The sequence below is a fragment of the Arvicanthis niloticus genome, chromosome 9 (assembly GCF_011762505.2).
Source record: "Arvicanthis niloticus isolate mArvNil1 chromosome 9, mArvNil1.pat.X, whole genome shotgun sequence".
Taxonomy (NCBI): domain Eukaryota; kingdom Metazoa; phylum Chordata; class Mammalia; order Rodentia; family Muridae; genus Arvicanthis; species Arvicanthis niloticus.
The window spans coordinates 64,357,753-64,375,858 of record NC_047666.1 but is presented as its reverse complement, the minus strand read 5'-3'; the positions used below and the strand labels follow the sequence as shown (position 1 = coordinate 64,375,858).

At 41.5% G+C, this 18,106-nt stretch overlaps 1 protein-coding gene across 4 annotated transcripts in view; it reads right to left on the bottom strand.

Moving 5' to 3' along the window:
* The window catches only part of Ferry3 (FERRY endosomal RAB5 effector complex subunit 3), a 34,929-nt gene that overhangs the window by 11,913 nt on the left and 4,910 nt on the right, over positions 1–18,106 (bottom strand). For all 4 annotated transcript variants that reach the window (XR_004607619.3, XR_013112631.1, XM_034512034.2 and 1 more), the window contains 8 exons: positions 17,853–17,998; positions 16,120–16,301; positions 12,718–12,817; positions 12,501–12,622; positions 8,053–8,159; positions 7,573–7,770; positions 6,912–7,040; positions 2,177–2,251 (listed from right to left, as the gene is read on the bottom strand). Coding sequence is in view for 2 of the 4 variants with exons in the window: in XM_034512034.2 (XP_034367925.1) it covers positions 2,177–2,251; positions 6,912–7,040; positions 7,573–7,770; positions 8,053–8,159; positions 12,501–12,622; positions 12,718–12,817; positions 16,120–16,301; positions 17,853–17,998 (1,059 nt within the window). In the remaining 2 variants the exon portion in view is untranslated. The remainder of the gene's footprint in view (positions 1–2,176; positions 2,252–6,911; positions 7,041–7,572; positions 7,771–8,052; positions 8,160–12,500; positions 12,623–12,717; positions 12,818–16,119; positions 16,302–17,852; positions 17,999–18,106) is intronic.

Genomic DNA, 18,106 nt, shown 5'->3' with positions numbered 1-18,106 from the left:
TAAAAGTTACAACTCAGTGGCTTATTATTACAAAATAGGTTCATCTATCTGGCTACTTACTAACCTCACTATGTTTTAAAATTCATTTTTCTTTAATAAAACTATGGTATGAGTTTGATCCCCAAGACCCACATGGGGAAAGGAGAGAACTAACACCCACAAGTTATCCTCTGGTCTTTACCTGTGCACCGTAGTATGTGCACACACATGAACACACATCTAAACAAGTGTAATAATATAAAGTGCCTTTGCAATCTAGCATCTTTAGTTACCAGTGTGTATTAGCTGTATTTAAAGATGCCTCTCACGTAACCCAAGCAAGACCTTTCCTTTAAAAACAAACAGGCAAACAAACTAGAAAAAGAACACATACAAAGGGCGGGGCTAGAGGTGTAAAATAAGCCAGCCAAAGATAAGTAAAAGGAGACCATGTGGTGGGGTGGGGCTTGTCAGAATGGAGCAGACCACATGAGGCAGTGGTCTCCTGGGCCCCAGATGTGTCTGCCTCCTAAATGCCTGCAGATATCTCAGGGGATGGGCCTCCCAGCACTGGGCTTGGGCTGTGGGCCAGCAGGGAGGGAAGACAACTCAGTGAGCCAGTCAGGTGCTCCTAATCCCCAATCTGGCACTGTTTTGTCCGTCCTTAAATGACTTGCCTCTGGGTCTCATTTTACCCATTAATAAAATGGGGACCGGTCCAGGTGCTGGCCGTCGTAACAAATTGCTGAGATACCGTAGAGAAGGGTCCGGATTGGGAGTGGAGGAGAGCTGCTGCTCTCCAGCAGTCTTTGGCTAGGTGAGACTGTGGACTCACTTCGACTTGCTCACCCGGCACTTTGCGCAGAGAATGTGGGAATCCGGCTAACTGCTTGCTTTATGAGCTACTGTGAGAACTGCATGGCATAAGCTGTTGAGTACCAAGATCAAAAGAAAGAAAAAAACTATTCCTGGGCTAAGGGGAAGGACACAAGATAAAAACAATATTGTATAAAAAACTTAAAGGTAAAAAATTTTTAATTTTTTTAAAATATGCAATACACCTGGTTTTCTTTGTGATTTAAAATAAGTTTTCATGGAGGTATTTTTCATCTCCTGTCAATATGTTGGGTATGGAAATTTAGACGCTGTCAATATATGTATTAGGCAATTTAATACTCCTTTCTTAGTTCAGACTGAAGGCATACCATTCCTCATGTAGTGGTGATAATGATGCTAATTCATAGCTTTGTTTAAATTCATAGCAGGAAGGGAATAAGTTGAACAATAAGAGATACAGGCACTTCCACAGCAGTAACAGCCGCCACACTCCTAGAAAGCCAGTGTGATGACTCAGGTCATGGGTCGACAAAGAATAATAGTCTTCTGTTCCACAAGGGGGAGGAAACGGCTTGTGGTGAGACTAACATTATCCACAAAGGCAGGAGATGCGAAGGTGGGAGGAAACTTGGAGGCTGATGACCACAACCCATGGGCTATGCCTTCTAAGATGAGTGCAGAAATGGGAATGACTTCCCCTTAAATTAGTGACGTGGCCTGCATGTTCAAGGTCTGAGGAAGGAAGTGTGAGAAACTACCTAAAAGAGAACAGAAAACTATCAAGGAAGGGCTATTTCTGAAACTATAACGCCTACCACTGTTCAAGAGTTCACATCTACAAAGCGCTTTACACAGGACTTCTGCTTGGTGCCTAAGAAGCAGTAAGTGAACTCAACCACAAGGAAGACCAAGAGCTTCAGCCCCAGGGGTTAAATGTGTCCAAGAGCAACAGGGGGAAGACACAGGCAGAGATGTGAGCCTGCGTCAGAAGGCCCGGCCACAGTCCAGCCATCTCCACGTGCCACTGCTTATAAGATAGAGTAAAAGTACCTCTTGGTTCATTCCTTAGTAACTAAGAAACAATGTATGGGGGAAAATTAGAAATATAAAATCATGAAACCTATCCATAACTTTGTGAGTTTTCTATATGGATCTAGAAGTCATTACTAGTGTACAAGTGAGGCTTTGCGTTGGCGAACATCTGTGAATTATATGGATACTATGGATACAAGTGCTGTTTCAAAGGCACATATGGCTGAACATTTTATAAATGAGCCCCATAAGAACACATGTTTCAAACCTACTATTTTAGTGTGTGTGACTATAAGAAAGTAAGAATTTGAAACAAAACAATACTTACCAGGTAAAATATTTAAATAGTTTCTCTCAGCAGTCTTAGATTTATCATCACTTCCTCCATTTTGGTTTCCAGAATCTATTCATAAAGAAAATATAACACAAAGAAACATTGCCACATATGAAAATATATTACTCCTACTCGTTCAAAACAATCACATAGCAAAAGTATACCGTGGCCTCTCCACTCCTGGCACTCCGCCCCATGATTCACATGGGACTTAAAGTCACAGGCTCTGCGACCCTGCTCCCTCCCTCCTCGGTTGCAAACACTAAGCATGTGCACTATAAATTAGATACATCTCTTAGTTTTGTAAGGAGAAGAAAGGTTTCAGTAAGCTGCTATCTAAGCAGGGAAGCAGAGGAAAGAGGTGGGGCCAGCCTTGACCCCACATGCTCAACCACATTGGACTTACCAACACTCTAGTTTTCTCCTGAGAACTCAGGGCACTAAGTTAGCTGCACATAAAACAACTTCATTAGATAGCTGCGGTGCGGCCATCTGTATTTTTAGACTCTGACTCACTGTTGTTGCTATAACCTGCTCTGGACTAGATAGACAAGCGAGCAACGCCGAGAATCATCTTATAGTCAGCACATTCCTTAAATTTCCTGTCTCATCTGACACTATATACAACGGGTTTCAAGCAGATATGTGATACTGTTTCAAAATAAACTTTTTAGACAATAATTCTTTTTTTTGAGGTATGATATTTTCTTGGAAGGATAAATGTTGGTAAATGAGAGGCATTTTGATTGAGCATACATTGTTAAGACTGAACACATTATTTAAATGCATGTACATATTTTAATAAATACACCTCAATTTTATAGGAATTCTCTTGTCGCAAATACAAAATGAGTACTACTTTTCAAAGTAGCTGTCTTTTAGAGGCAATCTACTTAACACCAGTTAAATTAAAAACTATTTTGGTCCCAGCACTTGGGAGGCAGAGACAGGCGGATTTCTGAGTTCGAGGCCAGCCTGGTCTACAGAGTGAGTTCCAGGACAGCCAGGGCTACACAGAGAAACCCTGTCTCAAAAAAACAAAACAAAAAAAATAAATAAATAAAAACTATTTTGGAATCTATTTTGAAATGGCGTTCCATATTAGAAAACAGTCAGACCTTCAAGTTACTAAAAGTACACATTACAACATTAACTCTAAAACACTATCTGAATACACTAACTGCATAGTGTTGCCTAGTGACTACGTTGACAAGTTAGTTGACTCACACCAGTAAGTCTTCTAAACACACTCTTTATGAACTAGTAGAGAATGTGTGAGCACAATAGTGGACAGAAGGCTCTGAGCTGTTCATATGTGTATTTCATGCAACAGAGCAGAACCTGGCAACTGACATGCTGCAAATAAGTAGTAGGTTACAGCGCAGACTACAAGGAGCAAACTCTACGATCCTGATCACACCGGGAACAAAGAACAAACTCCCTATCCATGAAAGAGACCTAGGGGATAGCACACCAAATGGCTGCCCAGTGCCAAACAGTCAGCCCCGAAAACATACACACAATAACATTACATGGACTCATCAGGTTACATTTGGGAATAAATATAAACATACAAATACAATATATACATGAAATAACAACTCATAAAGAAAAGAGACCATGAATTTGAAGGATTGAGGGCAGGGGCACATGGGAAGAAAGAAATGTAATTAAAATATAATCTCAAAAACAGGAAAGGGAAAAAGAAACAAGAGAGAAGAGCTCATAGTCCACTCTTATTTAAAAATATAATGTTCATATATCATTTTTATCATGAACTACAGAACTACAATGAACATAACAACCATAGTACAAAATGAATGAAACATCTTAGAATAAACAAATATTTGCATATCAGGGTGCAAGCATGATGAGCAAATATGTAGTCATGTGCAGAAAAAGAAGACTCAGATTTCCAAAGACTTTGTATAACATGCAAGTGCCTTTAAGAGGCTGAAGGAGGAGGATCACAAGTTCAAGGCTAGCCTGGGCTACACAGTGAGTTCTGGGAAGGCTGGGGACATACTGAGACCCCATCTTAAAACAAACAAACTAAAAACGAAAGCTGTCTTTTATAAAGTGTCTCATTCTACTGACTCATTCAAATCACAACACAGTTGCTTTAATGCCATACACATGCCACCTTAAGTGTACATGGGTTAAAAACTTCCTGTTATGTACTGCACACCGTCGCTCACAGACTTAAAATCCTCCTCCTCCTCTCAAACTTATGATCTTCATTCACCTTCAGGCACTGCATCACTACTACTGAGATTAAAAATTCTTGGAAGTGTTTTTCCACAGAGACCAAGGCTTTGTGTTAGCAGGATGACTTAGGCCTATGGCTGATTTTAGGCCTTCAATATATAAGCAAGGCTGCCCCTGACATCTCCCTTCTCTAAGTATAGAAGAACTGTGGCGATCTGAAACAGATAGCTACAAGATACTGTCAACAGGCAGCTTTGGTGGAAATTTACCAGCCTGGATAAGAACTAATAGCCATAGACCTTGTGGATAGGTAACCAGCCTAGATAAGAAACAAGTAATTCATAGGCAGAATCATAGTGACATGTTCCCTGAACCTTCACCCAGCCGGTACTCTGTTCTGGAAGATATCTGTACTCCCCCTGAACACCTATGCTCCTGTGTCATCTCCTTCCCCACATCCTGTTTTTTTGTGTTTATAACCCCTGTGTAAAAAGAAGTAAAAATCACGGTTTGATTAAAAAAAAAATTAAAAAAAAAAAATAAAAAAAACCAGGATGTGAAAAGAAAAAAAAATTCTTGGAAGGAGCTGAAGAGAGCAAAGAGAAGGGAAAAGTGATATAATTATATTTTAATTAACATGCATTAAAAATTTAAAGCATATATGGGGAAAATATTTCTGATCACATCATCACTAACTTGGGAGGTGGAGGGAGAGGATAACAGTGTGAGAAGACACAGTGAACTATTCTACACAGTCCTTTGTTTAGATTACTTCCATTCTGGTTTCCTAATCCTGGGCTTGGCCCTGAAATGTAACGTTGCTACAGCAGAGCCACAATTATTTATTGTTTATGTATTGCTACTTACAATTAAAAATGGAAGAATAAATGCCTACTAACAGGGGACTGGTTAGTACCAGGTACCCTGCAATGCACTACTGCACAACAGCAAAAGACACAAAGGGGCTTCTGGACTGATAGGAGATGGCCTCCAGGGCAGGCCCTCAGTACAGTGCTTATGGAGCCATGTGCATGCAAAGTGTCACTGTGTGAAAAGGAGAACTAGACACAGCAGGCTTCTGCACACACAAACATATCTGGAAGGCACAGGCAGGCAGGGTGGAAAGGAGGGACAGCAGTCCCTTCCATCCCAGTTTTCCTCTCTGTGCTCTCAGTTATCCACCAACAGCAGTAGTCCAGAAACATCTCCAAACAACTCCAAAGATAACAGCCCATAAGTCTTCAACTGCCAATTCTAGTAACAAGATGACGTGTCACAGCATCATACTCTCTTCATTCGGGACACGACTCATCCCCTAACCTGTGTATCCACAGTGTGCATGCTACCTGCTGTGCCTCAAAGCTTGACAATTCAGATGGGACAAAGAAAAGCCACTAAGTACTTCCCTTAAGAGAAAGGTGAAAACTGGCAAATTATATATACGTAGTAAGAACTAAGGTTGCAAGTTTAGTACTGCCTGAGGTTTGCCGCATCTCCTGGTGCTCCCAGAGCACTGTCCAGAAGGAAGACTCTTACCTAGGAACCACTGAGTCTGGAACTGCTGAACTAACAGAGCAGAGTAAAGGCTAGCACAGGACGAGGAAGGAGAAAACACTGAGATATCGAGCAAGGGATATGAAGTTTGTTGTACAAGCTGAATAAGTTTCAGAGAGATGATGCATAAAAATACGATGTGATTATGACCCACTACATATGTGACCCATTACATATGTGACACTTATCAAGACACATCCCTGCATGTTCTCACCACATGGAACCAAGTAGCGGCTTCTCAAGTGACAGACATTTTGCTTGGTTTGGGGTGATTAGTGTAGCTATGATTTGAAGATATAGCATCCCTCACTGGCTCATGATTTAAACGCCAGCTTCCCAATTGGTGGTACTCTTTTGGAAGGTTTTGGAATTTCAGAAGTTGGGCAGAGGTAGAAGAAGTAGAAGTAATTGTAAAGTATACTTCAGTAAGTTTGAAATTTTTCCAATACAAATATAGTGAAAAACGCTTTCAACCACATTCCCCCCTCGCCCCCTCTCTTCCCCTGTCTCAAAAAGTCAGAGATGGCACAGGCTGGGGTGCACCCCGGGACCAGCATGCATGGCAGTCAATCTCTAGCACCACAGAAAAATAAGAATAAGGAAAAACTTGGTTTTATTCCATTCTAACCCTGACTTCAATGCCCTTTATAAAGATGATTCTATCCACTACAGATAGCGTGGATCAAAAGCAAACTTTTCAAAAGCTCTAACTTTAACTATGGCAATGAAAATTTAACATGGTTTTTACTAAAGATCTTGAAAGAAAATCAACTGGGAGGTGGGGGCGAGGAGAAAGAAAGAAAAGGAAAAGGAATAAAAGTGAAAACTGGGGGAAAACCCTAGCTTCTGAAGATATTAAAGTTTGTTCTTTTTTTCTCTGCCTAGTCCGACCACTCCGCACTCTGCATGCTTTAGTGCTGTCTGGGGCAGTAGCGAGCACAGGCTTTAAGCTTGCCGCAGCACTGACCGCGCGCCTCCTTGCACTTGCTCTTGCGCTGGGTTCTCGCGTACAGCGCCACCTGCTGGACAACCTCCAGTTGCTCCTCAATCCGTGGGAAGTGGAAGTCAGTGCATTCTTGGCAGACTGTGGCAAAATCTAAGGGAACCAAAGCATCAGTCTAAGTGTAAACCATCGAATATTTATCATTTATTTATGGAAAATGATATCTAAGAGGGGGATGAAGTTTGTAAATATGATTTCTCATAGTTTGTAATAACTGCACATTAAATTAGGGTACAACAATTTCTACCAACACTTCACTCTCAGGAGTAAAACAGTCCACAGACAAGAACATTCTAAGACGACTCCAACTCTTCTTTAAATAACAGACTCTCTGATTATAGTCTATCCCCAGTCTCTGTAAACAGTAAGAAGTATCAGTTTTGTTTGACTTGGAAGTCCTGGGAGACACTGGGCAAGATCACTCAGCAGGCCCTGTCCTAAAATTAAAAATGCATTTATAGTTGGATTATTATTTTTAATTGCCTGTTACTCCAGCACTTAGAAAGCAGAGGCAGGAGGAATGCTTTGAGTTCAAGATCAGGATGGGCTACAGTGTGAGATTCCTCTACAAAAATGGAATTACTGAGAGAAGTGTGATGAGAAAATACGCACAGTGCCTACTTGCCTCTTTTGATGCCGCTATATGAATTAATTCGATTATCTACAAGTAAAACCAGGCCACAGAGAGACGTGGAGTAAAGCGACAGTGCCGTCTGCAGCCGGTGAAGTTTCACACCGCTTCCTTGAGTTCTCTTATGCTTACAGAAGTCCAGCATGTCTGCCCGCAGCAGCCGCAGGTTGTGCATGGTCTTCAGCTGGGCTCCTAGGGGTGGGCATCACAGAGAGACACTGAGACAGCTACAGAAACCTAAAGAGATGCAAACGTCTGTGGCAAGACTCTGGCTAGACCCATGCTCCAAATAGCAACTAAGAGTGGGCTCTGCAAGCTCCCATTTTAATAGCCGTTATAATCTATCTGCAAACATATAAGCTGAAGCAGAAACTCTAGCCTTGGTGAACTGGGATCAGATGCAGTGGGCAGATTCTGCTCACTGCAGGAAATCTGTCCCAAGCTCCCTTGCAGCTGCTAAAAGAGCTCCCCTACCCAGGTGAATGGTGAAGCTTTCCTCCAGCTTCCTCTGCTCCTCGTAAATCCTTCCAGCGGCGTCCACAGATTCTCTGAATTGACTCGGCTGCACTTTAATTTCTTCACTGAAATTAATACAATTATCATTATTCTCATTGTATGACCATCACATTTTTTTTGTTAGAGGAAAATAAATTCACCATGAAATGAGAGCGAGCTGAACAGCTGACGCAGAGCTTAGTTTATTCCTAAACTCATGTTAATCCATGGTGACAAGTAAGACCACAGAAGCAGCAGGTTCTAAAAGCCCCACTTGTCCTTCCACTTCCTCAAAGTAAGCGATGCGGATTATTCTCTTCAATCATTACAATATCAACTAACACATCACCACTTAATATTTCCTATGGCTTAAAAATGACTCGGGGATTAACTAAGGAACTAATATGTAATATCTTTAAAAGCCATATCAGACATACTTAAAAATTCTCATAACAGGGAAAATTCTAAACAAAATTATAAAATAGATGAGGTGACAGTAATGGAGATTAAAAATTAAAAACTTGGGCTGTTGTGACGCCTCAGCAGTTAAAAGCCCTTGCTTCACAAGGCTGACAACACTACATTCGATGCTAGGATTGCTTGTGGCAGGAGAAAAACAACTTCTGAAAGTGTCCTCTAACTTCCCACTGCTCACTCATATACACCCCCCCCACACACACACACTGACGATGATAATGACGTCGACAATGACCATTATAATGACAGTAGTTTTAAAGACAGTTTTAAGTCTTTTTAATTAAAAGTCCAGATAAATAAAGAACTGTAAGGTTCCCTTTGACACTTCCTTGTCTGGCTGCATTTCCCCAGCATTCTCCTCTCAGTAGACAAGGTCTTTCTTTACTCTGGGGAAAAGTTATCCCAGAAAAGTTATGACCACAACTGCTCAATTCAAATCCATGGCACTAGGCAATGAAGGAAAGTGAATTACCCAAAGGTGGGCCAGGACATAAGGACACCCTGCTTTCATCAGTGCACACCTGACAAAGGGTGTTGTCATACAAGGAAGTCAACAGAAATCAGCTGAAAATCTCACCAGAGTTCTGAAAGGTCATGTGTAGGGTAGAAGTCACTCTAGAGCAGGTTGGAGTCACAGCCTCCTGCACCTGAACTCTCTCATCAGTCTTCACAAACTGTGTCCAAGGAAACATGGGACAGGAGATGAGAAGCCTCTTGGAAAGACTGACATCCGAGCCCGATACAAGGCTTGCTCCACACGGGAGCTGGACTGACAGGCAAAAGAACTGGACAAAGGTAGCCCAGGGCTGGGGTGTAGCTCAATGGTAGTTGGCTTGACCCACGGTAAATGATAAACACCAAGACACTATTATGGAGAGACGCAACAGCAGAGAGAGGACTCACTCCATGGCGCAGGCACACAAAGACTGATGGACACCAAGGATGGAGCAGCAGCAGAGAAGAACTCTCTGACTCCGAGTTCCAGCCCAGAGCAGCATCAGCTACTACAGAAAATGGAGTCTTTTGGGCACTGAGTGAATAGACAACAGGTCTGCTGCCCTGCTGGCAAGATGTGACTCTTCTTAATAGTGATGGCCCACTAACTTCTGTACATAATTGCTGTGTGGCTAAATATATTTCTCTTTTGACAAGGTCTTACTTTGTAGCGCCTCGATATATAAACCAGGCTGACAGAGATCAATCAGTCTCTGCTCAAGTGCTGGGATTAAAGGCATGTGCTGCCACTCCCAGCTAAAACCTCTTAATCCAATACCTACAGTATAAAGCAGAGGAGGAAGAGCTGGCTACGGTAGTGCACGTCCAGAATTTCAGAGCATAGGAGGCACAGGAAGGAAGGCCACTGCTAGCTAAGGCCAGGCTGGTCTGCATGAACAACAGTCTGCTTTTAAAAGGTATGATTAAGGAAATGAAAAAGTAAGCCACAGAGCAGGAGCAAGTACCTACAAAACATCTGATGACAAACATACATCCAGATGGACTTCACATACACAGGCAGGACTTCAACGGCTTAGTGAGAAGAAAACACAAGGAGACAGGGGTATAAATTCTTCACATGAGAAACTGTCCAACACATTAGCCATGGGGGACCCAGAAAGTGAACTTGGAATGGGAAGTCCCAGTCATGCCCGTCAGATGGGGCACAGAGCACAGAGAGTGCTGGCCACTCTCAGGGAGGCTGACAGGATGGTGAGAGGAGAGTGTGCTAGCTATATGAAGAGCAAAGCGAAATGCCATGTCTTGACTGTGGTATAAGTCTTATGATGGTAAGAATTCCTTAACCTGCGTTCCATTAAAACAAGTGAAGAAATTCTAGCCAGGGTTCCCTAACAATGGTGCCCCAATGTCAGCAGGAAGCAGCCGTAGAGAACACTCACTTACCCAACACCCAACGACCCAAGAACAAAACAGAAAGGTGGGAATAAAGGGACTTTAGCCATTTGAGCATGGCAAATACGGCTCTGCCAGGCCTTGTTCTTCTCCTCCATTCCTTCTACCTTGCTAAAAACCATTAGAAAACATTTCTGAAGTTAGTCCCCAAGGTCATTCCCTTATTTGGCCACTTCTTCCTCCTGAGGCTGAATTCCAAGGTCCAGCTATCAAAGTAGTGAAGTCCAGCAATCAAAAGTCCTCCATTTGGTTCACCTAATTAACATGCCCAATCAAAATTAAACACCTCATCCTAACACAGGGTTTTCCCCTGTACCTTTATAAATCTCCATTTTTTTATGGGCCACATCTGTCTTTTCTCTCTCCAGAGGTACTCCTTTGTCTCTTTGGGACAGATACTCTTTCTTCCTTTCCCTCATTCCCTTCCTCTTCTCCCTCACTGTGTGTCTACTGCTGTTGTCTCTTATTCCCTGCCCCCATCCCTCTGGGGCAAATAAATCTCCGTGCTAAGAACTTGGTCTTAGGGGCCCTGAGCTGACACTGGTCCCTTTAACAAGTGGACTTTATCATGTCATTTATCCTTCAACAAACCTAGTTTTCCAGGAGTCAAAAACAGAATTTCTGCTGCTCATGGAAACACCTACTAAAGAGGATAATAGTAAAGCATTTTCCTGAAGGCATAATGGTTTAAGAAGCAGCAGCTAGAGGCCAGAATTTACACAGCGACCTGCACACCGAGCCAGAAAGCACAGCAGCAAAGGGATGGGTGGTTTCTCTAGCAAGGACTTTGTAGCTCCCTTAAATCCATGGCTTTAAATAGCTTTGCCTACAACACATAGTGTATTTTCTACACTTGGTCAGTGCACACACTCATGCACAGAGAGCCCAATGCACGGTGTGCTTTGACCCCTGAACCCCTCTGTTCTCAAAATTCTGGCTGGGAAGTAAAGTACCTGGGCTGTCCCTAGAAGACAGAACAATTTGGGAAACTGGTGAAACAAATGAAATACCATCCTATGCAGAGAAGAGGTAATAAAACTGCCATGGGAAGATTTTACCAGCTCTTTTCTTGTCTCTGGAGCCCTGGGTGCATACAAAGCTGTGCACATGTGTGAAGCTCGGAGGACAAACTCAGATCTTCCCTTTGCCAACTGAACTAGTTCCCAGCCTGAGATGTATCTGCGCATTCATTCATCCCAATACTTACTGAATGTGCTAGGTGGGGTGGGCCAGTGTCAAGGGGGCTTGGCAAGCGGCTGTCAGGTTGTACAAAACATACAGACAGTTCTCCCACCGGAAGAGAGAGAGAAAGGGAGGGAAGAAAGGAGAGAGAGAGAGAGAGAGAGAGAGAGAGAGAGAGAGAGAGAGAGAGAGAGGATAAATCCCTTGAGGCAAGACTACTGGGAGACTGACACAACATGAAGCCGATGCTTACCCAGAGCCAGCCTGGGCTGCACACCAATGCTTCAGACATGTGCTAGCAGACTCTGGAAATAGGTTTACTGTACTTAAAGATCTCTTCTCTTTCTGCTCAGTGAGTGTCTGGCATTCGTCCAGTCATGCCAAGTGTAACACGATGTAATGAAATGAAAGAAAAATGCCTGGAATTCTACCACTTAGGATGCTGAGGCTGGGGGATTTCCCAAGATTCAAGGCCAAGTCTGAGGTCAGCAGAGCTATATAATGAGACTCTGTCTTTAAAAAAAAAAAAAAAAAAAAAGTACAAAATAGGGCTGGAGAGATAGCTCAGAGGTTAACAGCACTGGCTGCTCCTTCCAGAGGACCTGAGTTCAATTCCCAGTAACCACACGGTCACTTACAACTGTCTTAACTCCAGTTTCAGTGGACCCAACACCCTCACACAGACAACATGGAGGCAAAGCACCAATGCACAAGAAATAAAATAAATACATTTTTAAAAAATTAAGATATAAAATCTTGGATTTTCATTGCCAAACACATCTAAGCAACAAGCCTCAGTTTTAGAGTGAACATCAGTAGTGAGAGAGGCACCTGACACAAGGACAGCTGAGGGGCAGCACCTGAGGGAGCTGTTGTTCGGGTTCTTTAGGTCCTGATGAAGTTTTATCACCCATTCCTGATATTCTTGCTTCTGGATAGCTGTAGATTGTTTCAGTTCATTTGACCATTTATTCTCTAAGTCCTAAACAGGGAGAGGGTACCAAGCAGTTAATTTTTCACAAGAAAGAGAAAACGCAATTACATGTAAAGCCGCTCTACCTCATCTCACTCACTTACTTGCTGGGATTCAAAGTGCTGGGCAGCCAGTGAATTCACATCCTGATCTGTGAGCGATTTCCCCAGCTCCTGCATCACCTTTTCCATTTCAATACCTTGTCTAAAACACAAATTAACAAATAAGATACATTTACCACATGTTTAGGGTACACAGCCAGAGTGAAAATATAATTTTTAATTTATAATAGATAAGAATTAAAACTCCAACATCAATGCTGAGTTTGAGAATGAGTATGTGAATATTGACAGTTATGTCTTCAAGTATCTATCAAGCCTGCCTCATATGCAGCCAGATCATCATTCTGAACTTAATCCATAACTGGAAACAGACAAATCTGAGCAAGCTTTCAATGACTGTTTAGTAGTTCAATCCCTTCTCATTCGGAGTTACTGAAAAAAAAAAAAAAAAAAAAAAAAAAAAAAAAAAAGGCTCTATAAGCAGCCTAGGTAGACTTCCCAAGTGCCCAGAGACTCGATGACAGAGCGGGTTTCCCTGCAGGAGGAGCCAATCACTGGCGGGTGGAGGCACAGGCAGCCGTTATCCAGGGTGACTGGGGGTCGTTAGGGAGGCTTCTGTATTGCTGGAAAACATCTGTTTCTTGGTTGGGTGGTGACTACAAGGGTTGGCTTGCTCTGTGAAAATTTACTGAGCTGTACTTCTAAAATTTATTGTCTGTTCTGACTGCATTAATATATTTGTTCAATAAAATCTCAAATTAAAAACTATCTTTTAATACAAATGCAACTAAAATGTATTCTAAATGATATTTTGAGGAACTGAGAATAGTTTGGTTGGATGTCTTATACTTACAGAGAAGCTAAGAGTGGTGGCACATCTGGACCCCTAGGCCCGGGAGGCAGAGACAGAGAGAGCCTTGGAGTGCAGTGGCCAGACACCCGAGCCAAACACACAAGCTCCAGGTTTACTGAAAAACCCTGTCTCAAAAAACATGGTGGACAGAGACTGAGGAAGACACTCAGTACTGACCTGTGGCCTTCACATACATTACACACACACACACACACACACACACACACACACACACGCATACCACCCATCTACACACATGAAAACACCACATGAACATGCACATACTCCACACATATACAAACACAAATAAGTAAACATATAAATCTAAAAGTATGTAGTAAACAAAATGGAACAGTTTCACTGTCACGCTAGTTAAGTAAGTTGTTCTTAAAACTGAGTTTATACTTACTTATACTGTTTAAGTAGGATAGATAGAGGTGATAAGTGTATACACATAAATACTTCGACATGTTCTGGGAGCAAATACTCTGTTTGATTTAGCTCCCACTTCACTACATACAACGCAGATAATCTCACAAGCTTTTTCATTTGGTTTGGTTTTTGAGACAGGGTTTCCCGACACAGCCGTGGCTAGCCTCGTGCCTCTGCCTCTTGAGAACTGGGATTACAGGTGTGCACCACCACTGCTGGTCACTAATGTTTCAGAAAGTACTAAGTATCCAGTGAATAGTATGCTATAAGTGAGATTCATTTAGAAACAAAAATGTCTACATATTTGCATTAATATTTTACAAGTGCTCCCTCTAGTGGATAAAAATATTATTGCCATTCCTTCTAAAGTTTAAAGAACTTTCTAAAATGTGGTTTCATAAAAGCAGGATATTTCTCATTTTTAAAAAAGACAGAAAGAATTCAATAAATAAAATTTCATGAACATTAACATCATCCTAAATGTAGCTAAAATGCAGTTAATCATATAATTATTTTTAAAGATACTTTCTAAATTGAGTTCAAAAGAAAGTCTATTCTATTTCATGTTAACTATAGACTGGCTCAGAATACCAAGCTATGACAACTCTGCAACCTGAATGTCAAATGATAAAACAATATAACTTTTCCCAAAACAAACAAACAAACAAACCAATCCAAAGAACCACAATAGAAAAAAAAAAAAAAAAAAAACCATCAGGTTCCAGAGAGGCTAAATAATTAGTAAGTTAACTCATTGTCTCTGCTAGAGTAGAGACTGCTTCAAAGAATAATAATAAACAGAACAGAATCATCTCTAATTTAGAAAAGAGGGCAACCCAGCCACAGGTGGCCAGACAGGGTCTTTTCAAGAGGAGCAGGCAGGGGATAAAAAAGTCCTGGTCTCAGTGGAAGTCGGGAACACACAGGAGGCAGGAAGGAACTCCTGCAGTGAACTCCCAGGAACTCCCTGGGGCTCACAGGGACTTCCAGGCAGAGCATTTGCATACAACCCTCTTGCACTCTCCAGCACGTTGTAACTGATCTCGAGAGCACCGCTGATGACTACTGCAATAATGTAACTAATTGTTATACTGCATTAGTCAACAATAACTACAAGAGAGAAAGGCTGAGAGTGTTCAGAATGGATATAACTCTTTTTTTCCTTCATGTTGTTGATTGACAGTTGGCTGAATCCTTAGACACAAGGCTCAAAGCCTGGGTTCATTGTTCAGCATCATGAAAAAAAAGAAATCCATTTATGATTTCTTTTATATTTTAATTTCTCTTAACTATAATAACTCTAAAGCAAATTATTCACACACTGTTGGTCTTAATGTTTTCTAATGTGAGACTAATGAAAAACAAGAGCACTTGGCATCTCATTTAAGTTGACTTCTTTGGTATTAATATCAATTCAGTCACAAAAAAAAAATCCAGTGTTATTTGCTCTTAACAAGCTTCCACAACAAAAACACACAAGTAATATTAAAATTCATCTCAATCGTATGTATACCCATACTCTTAAATAAATGCGTTTAAAGTAATGATCTATGAAATCTCAATGGATTATCTAGGAGGATGCCCTTTACATCACACTTAACAGAACAGGAGGGAGAAACCTGAGAAGTCACACGTTACATTCAAGAAGCTGGCAGCTTTCTACTTACTCTGAGATGTGTATCCAAGAAAGCACTCTTTGCATGCTGTCTTGGGTATATGGAAAGACTATATGGAAAGAATTCAAATCTGATTAAAATTCCCTGGGACGATTCTAGGGTTCTTTTTATTTTCTTCCTGATGCAAGATGCTTATAAGATAACTGAAAGATACCATGGCCTAGAGGAAGGCCACCCACAAGAGGCTGGCAGCAGGTATAGAGCAAGGACGAAGGGCTAATAGTTCAGAAGTCTTTCTTATTCACTGGGTTGAAATCCTAGCTTGCGCTTGGATAAATCAGTGGATTCATGTAAGCCAAGGTTTTCTTGCCTGCACAATGAAGATGCTAAGTGTGGGGCTGTGGTAAAGATCAAAGAAGACAGCTCATTTGAAGCATTTCGCAAAGTGTTTTAATTTTATAAAAGTGCAAACAGCTTGCCCTGCAGGTTATCATATTTCACAGTGTAACATTTAATTATAATGACACAAGAAATGGGTATTACCTCTCTCGTAACTTTTTCAGCTCCACGTCTCTTTCACCAATCAATTCTGAGATGCTAACGAAGTAATTGTGTTCGAGATTTAAGAGAGTTTCAGAGGCCGGGGAATGGATTAGGTCATGGTATACATCTGCGAAGTCTTCATCCCAGTTAGGTTCCTCAGGCCTCGCATGCTCTAAGGTGGTCTGTGAGATGATACACACATTCAATCATGGCAGAGCAACACTGTTTAACACGCTACTAGAAAAAGTATGGATAGTATGACCATATCACACAAGGACAGAGACCCTGTATTCACACACATGTAGATGTTATTCTAGGATTGTGGAATATAAAAAAAGTACATGGAGAGGAGAGATACAACCTAGTTTGCTATTATGAATTACCTAGGAAAATGAATGAGGTATTCCTATAGTAAGAGAGTCAGTATGCCATGACCTCACTCCCATACACGATGCACATGTGTGCCTGCACAGCAGGGTGAGCAACAAAGTCAACACTATCCATGCTGCCATCCACATCGGGACAGTGGGACTTCTCACAACTGCTAACCTGAGTTGTATCTGAATTTTTATGTTGTTTTATGACAAATGTCTTAGTTGGGGTTACTATAGCTATGGAGAACATGATAATCAAAGAAACTTGGAGAGGGAAGAGTTCATTTCACTCACAGTTCCAGTTCATTATCAAGAGAACTGAGGGCAGGAACTCAAGCAGGGTAAGACCTGAAAGCAGGAGCTGATGCAGAGGCCATGGAGGGGTACTGCTTGCTGGCTTTTTCCTCATGGTTTGCTCAGTCTGTTCTCTTATAGAACTCAGAACCACCAGCACAGGGATGACAACACCCACAATGGGCTGGGCCCTCCCCATCAATCACTAAATAAGAAAATGCTTTATAGGCTTGCCCACAGAAAGATCTTATGATGGCACTTCTTAATTGAAGTTCCCTCCTCTCAGATGTTAGGATGTTAGCTTGTGTCAAGTTAACATAAAACTATCCAGCACAATAAATATAATTTGTATGTAGTAATTTATAACCAGAAGAAAAAAATGATTATTAAAAATGTATTCTAAAAGGTCATTAGTTAGTAAATAAAATAATAATGCGTGTGGCATCTTGGATTTCATGAAACAGGGCATACTAGCTGCACAATCCTACAGAGAAATAGTGACAACTTCATGAAGACAAGTGAGAACAGGTTAACCAGAGCTGAGAATAAATTCTGATCACTGCTGTAGGCTGTCAGATTAACAGTCAAGACATCAGCTCAATTGGAACTCCAGACTGATTTTTTTGATGTAAACATGTTCCAAGGACTATGTAGGATAAAGTGGCTTCATGTTTCTACAGGTATTATTACAAACATATTTTTTATTTCATCAAAAAATAGCAAAGATTGGTCTGAGACCTGAGAAATAGTTCATTGGGACCTCATGGTGGTAGGTAAGAGATGATTCCCTTAAATTGTCTTCCACAAGTGGTTGGTGGTGCAAGCAACCCATGCATGCATGCATGCACGCCCATCCCCCCCCCCCCCACAAATATAAAATAAAAATACTTTGTATCAGGAGCTCATCCATGTTGACACAGAACAAAAACAGAAGCAAGAACATATGTTATATGTAACTGGTTTTTGAAGAAAGCTATATTCTACACTTTGTTTCATATGACTTCAACAGTGAAAACATCTTCACAAAGTCTGCAATGTCTGGAAGCGTTGTGGCCTCCATCTTACCTCAGCATAGGCTTTGGCCCACGCACTCGCCAGCTGGTGGAGATCTATTTCACCAGACTTAACAGCCTCCAAGCCTGCTTCCGCGTCGCTGTCATGGTCTCTGAGGGTTTCTTCTTCTATAAACCGGCTCAGAGCTTCTTTCAAGTCTGTAAGAGGGATGACAAATGCTATCTTTGGCAAGAAGTACACCCAGTAGGGGACACTTCACCTGGTAAAGCATTGCATTGTGAAATCTCATTTTACCTCCAGTCCTA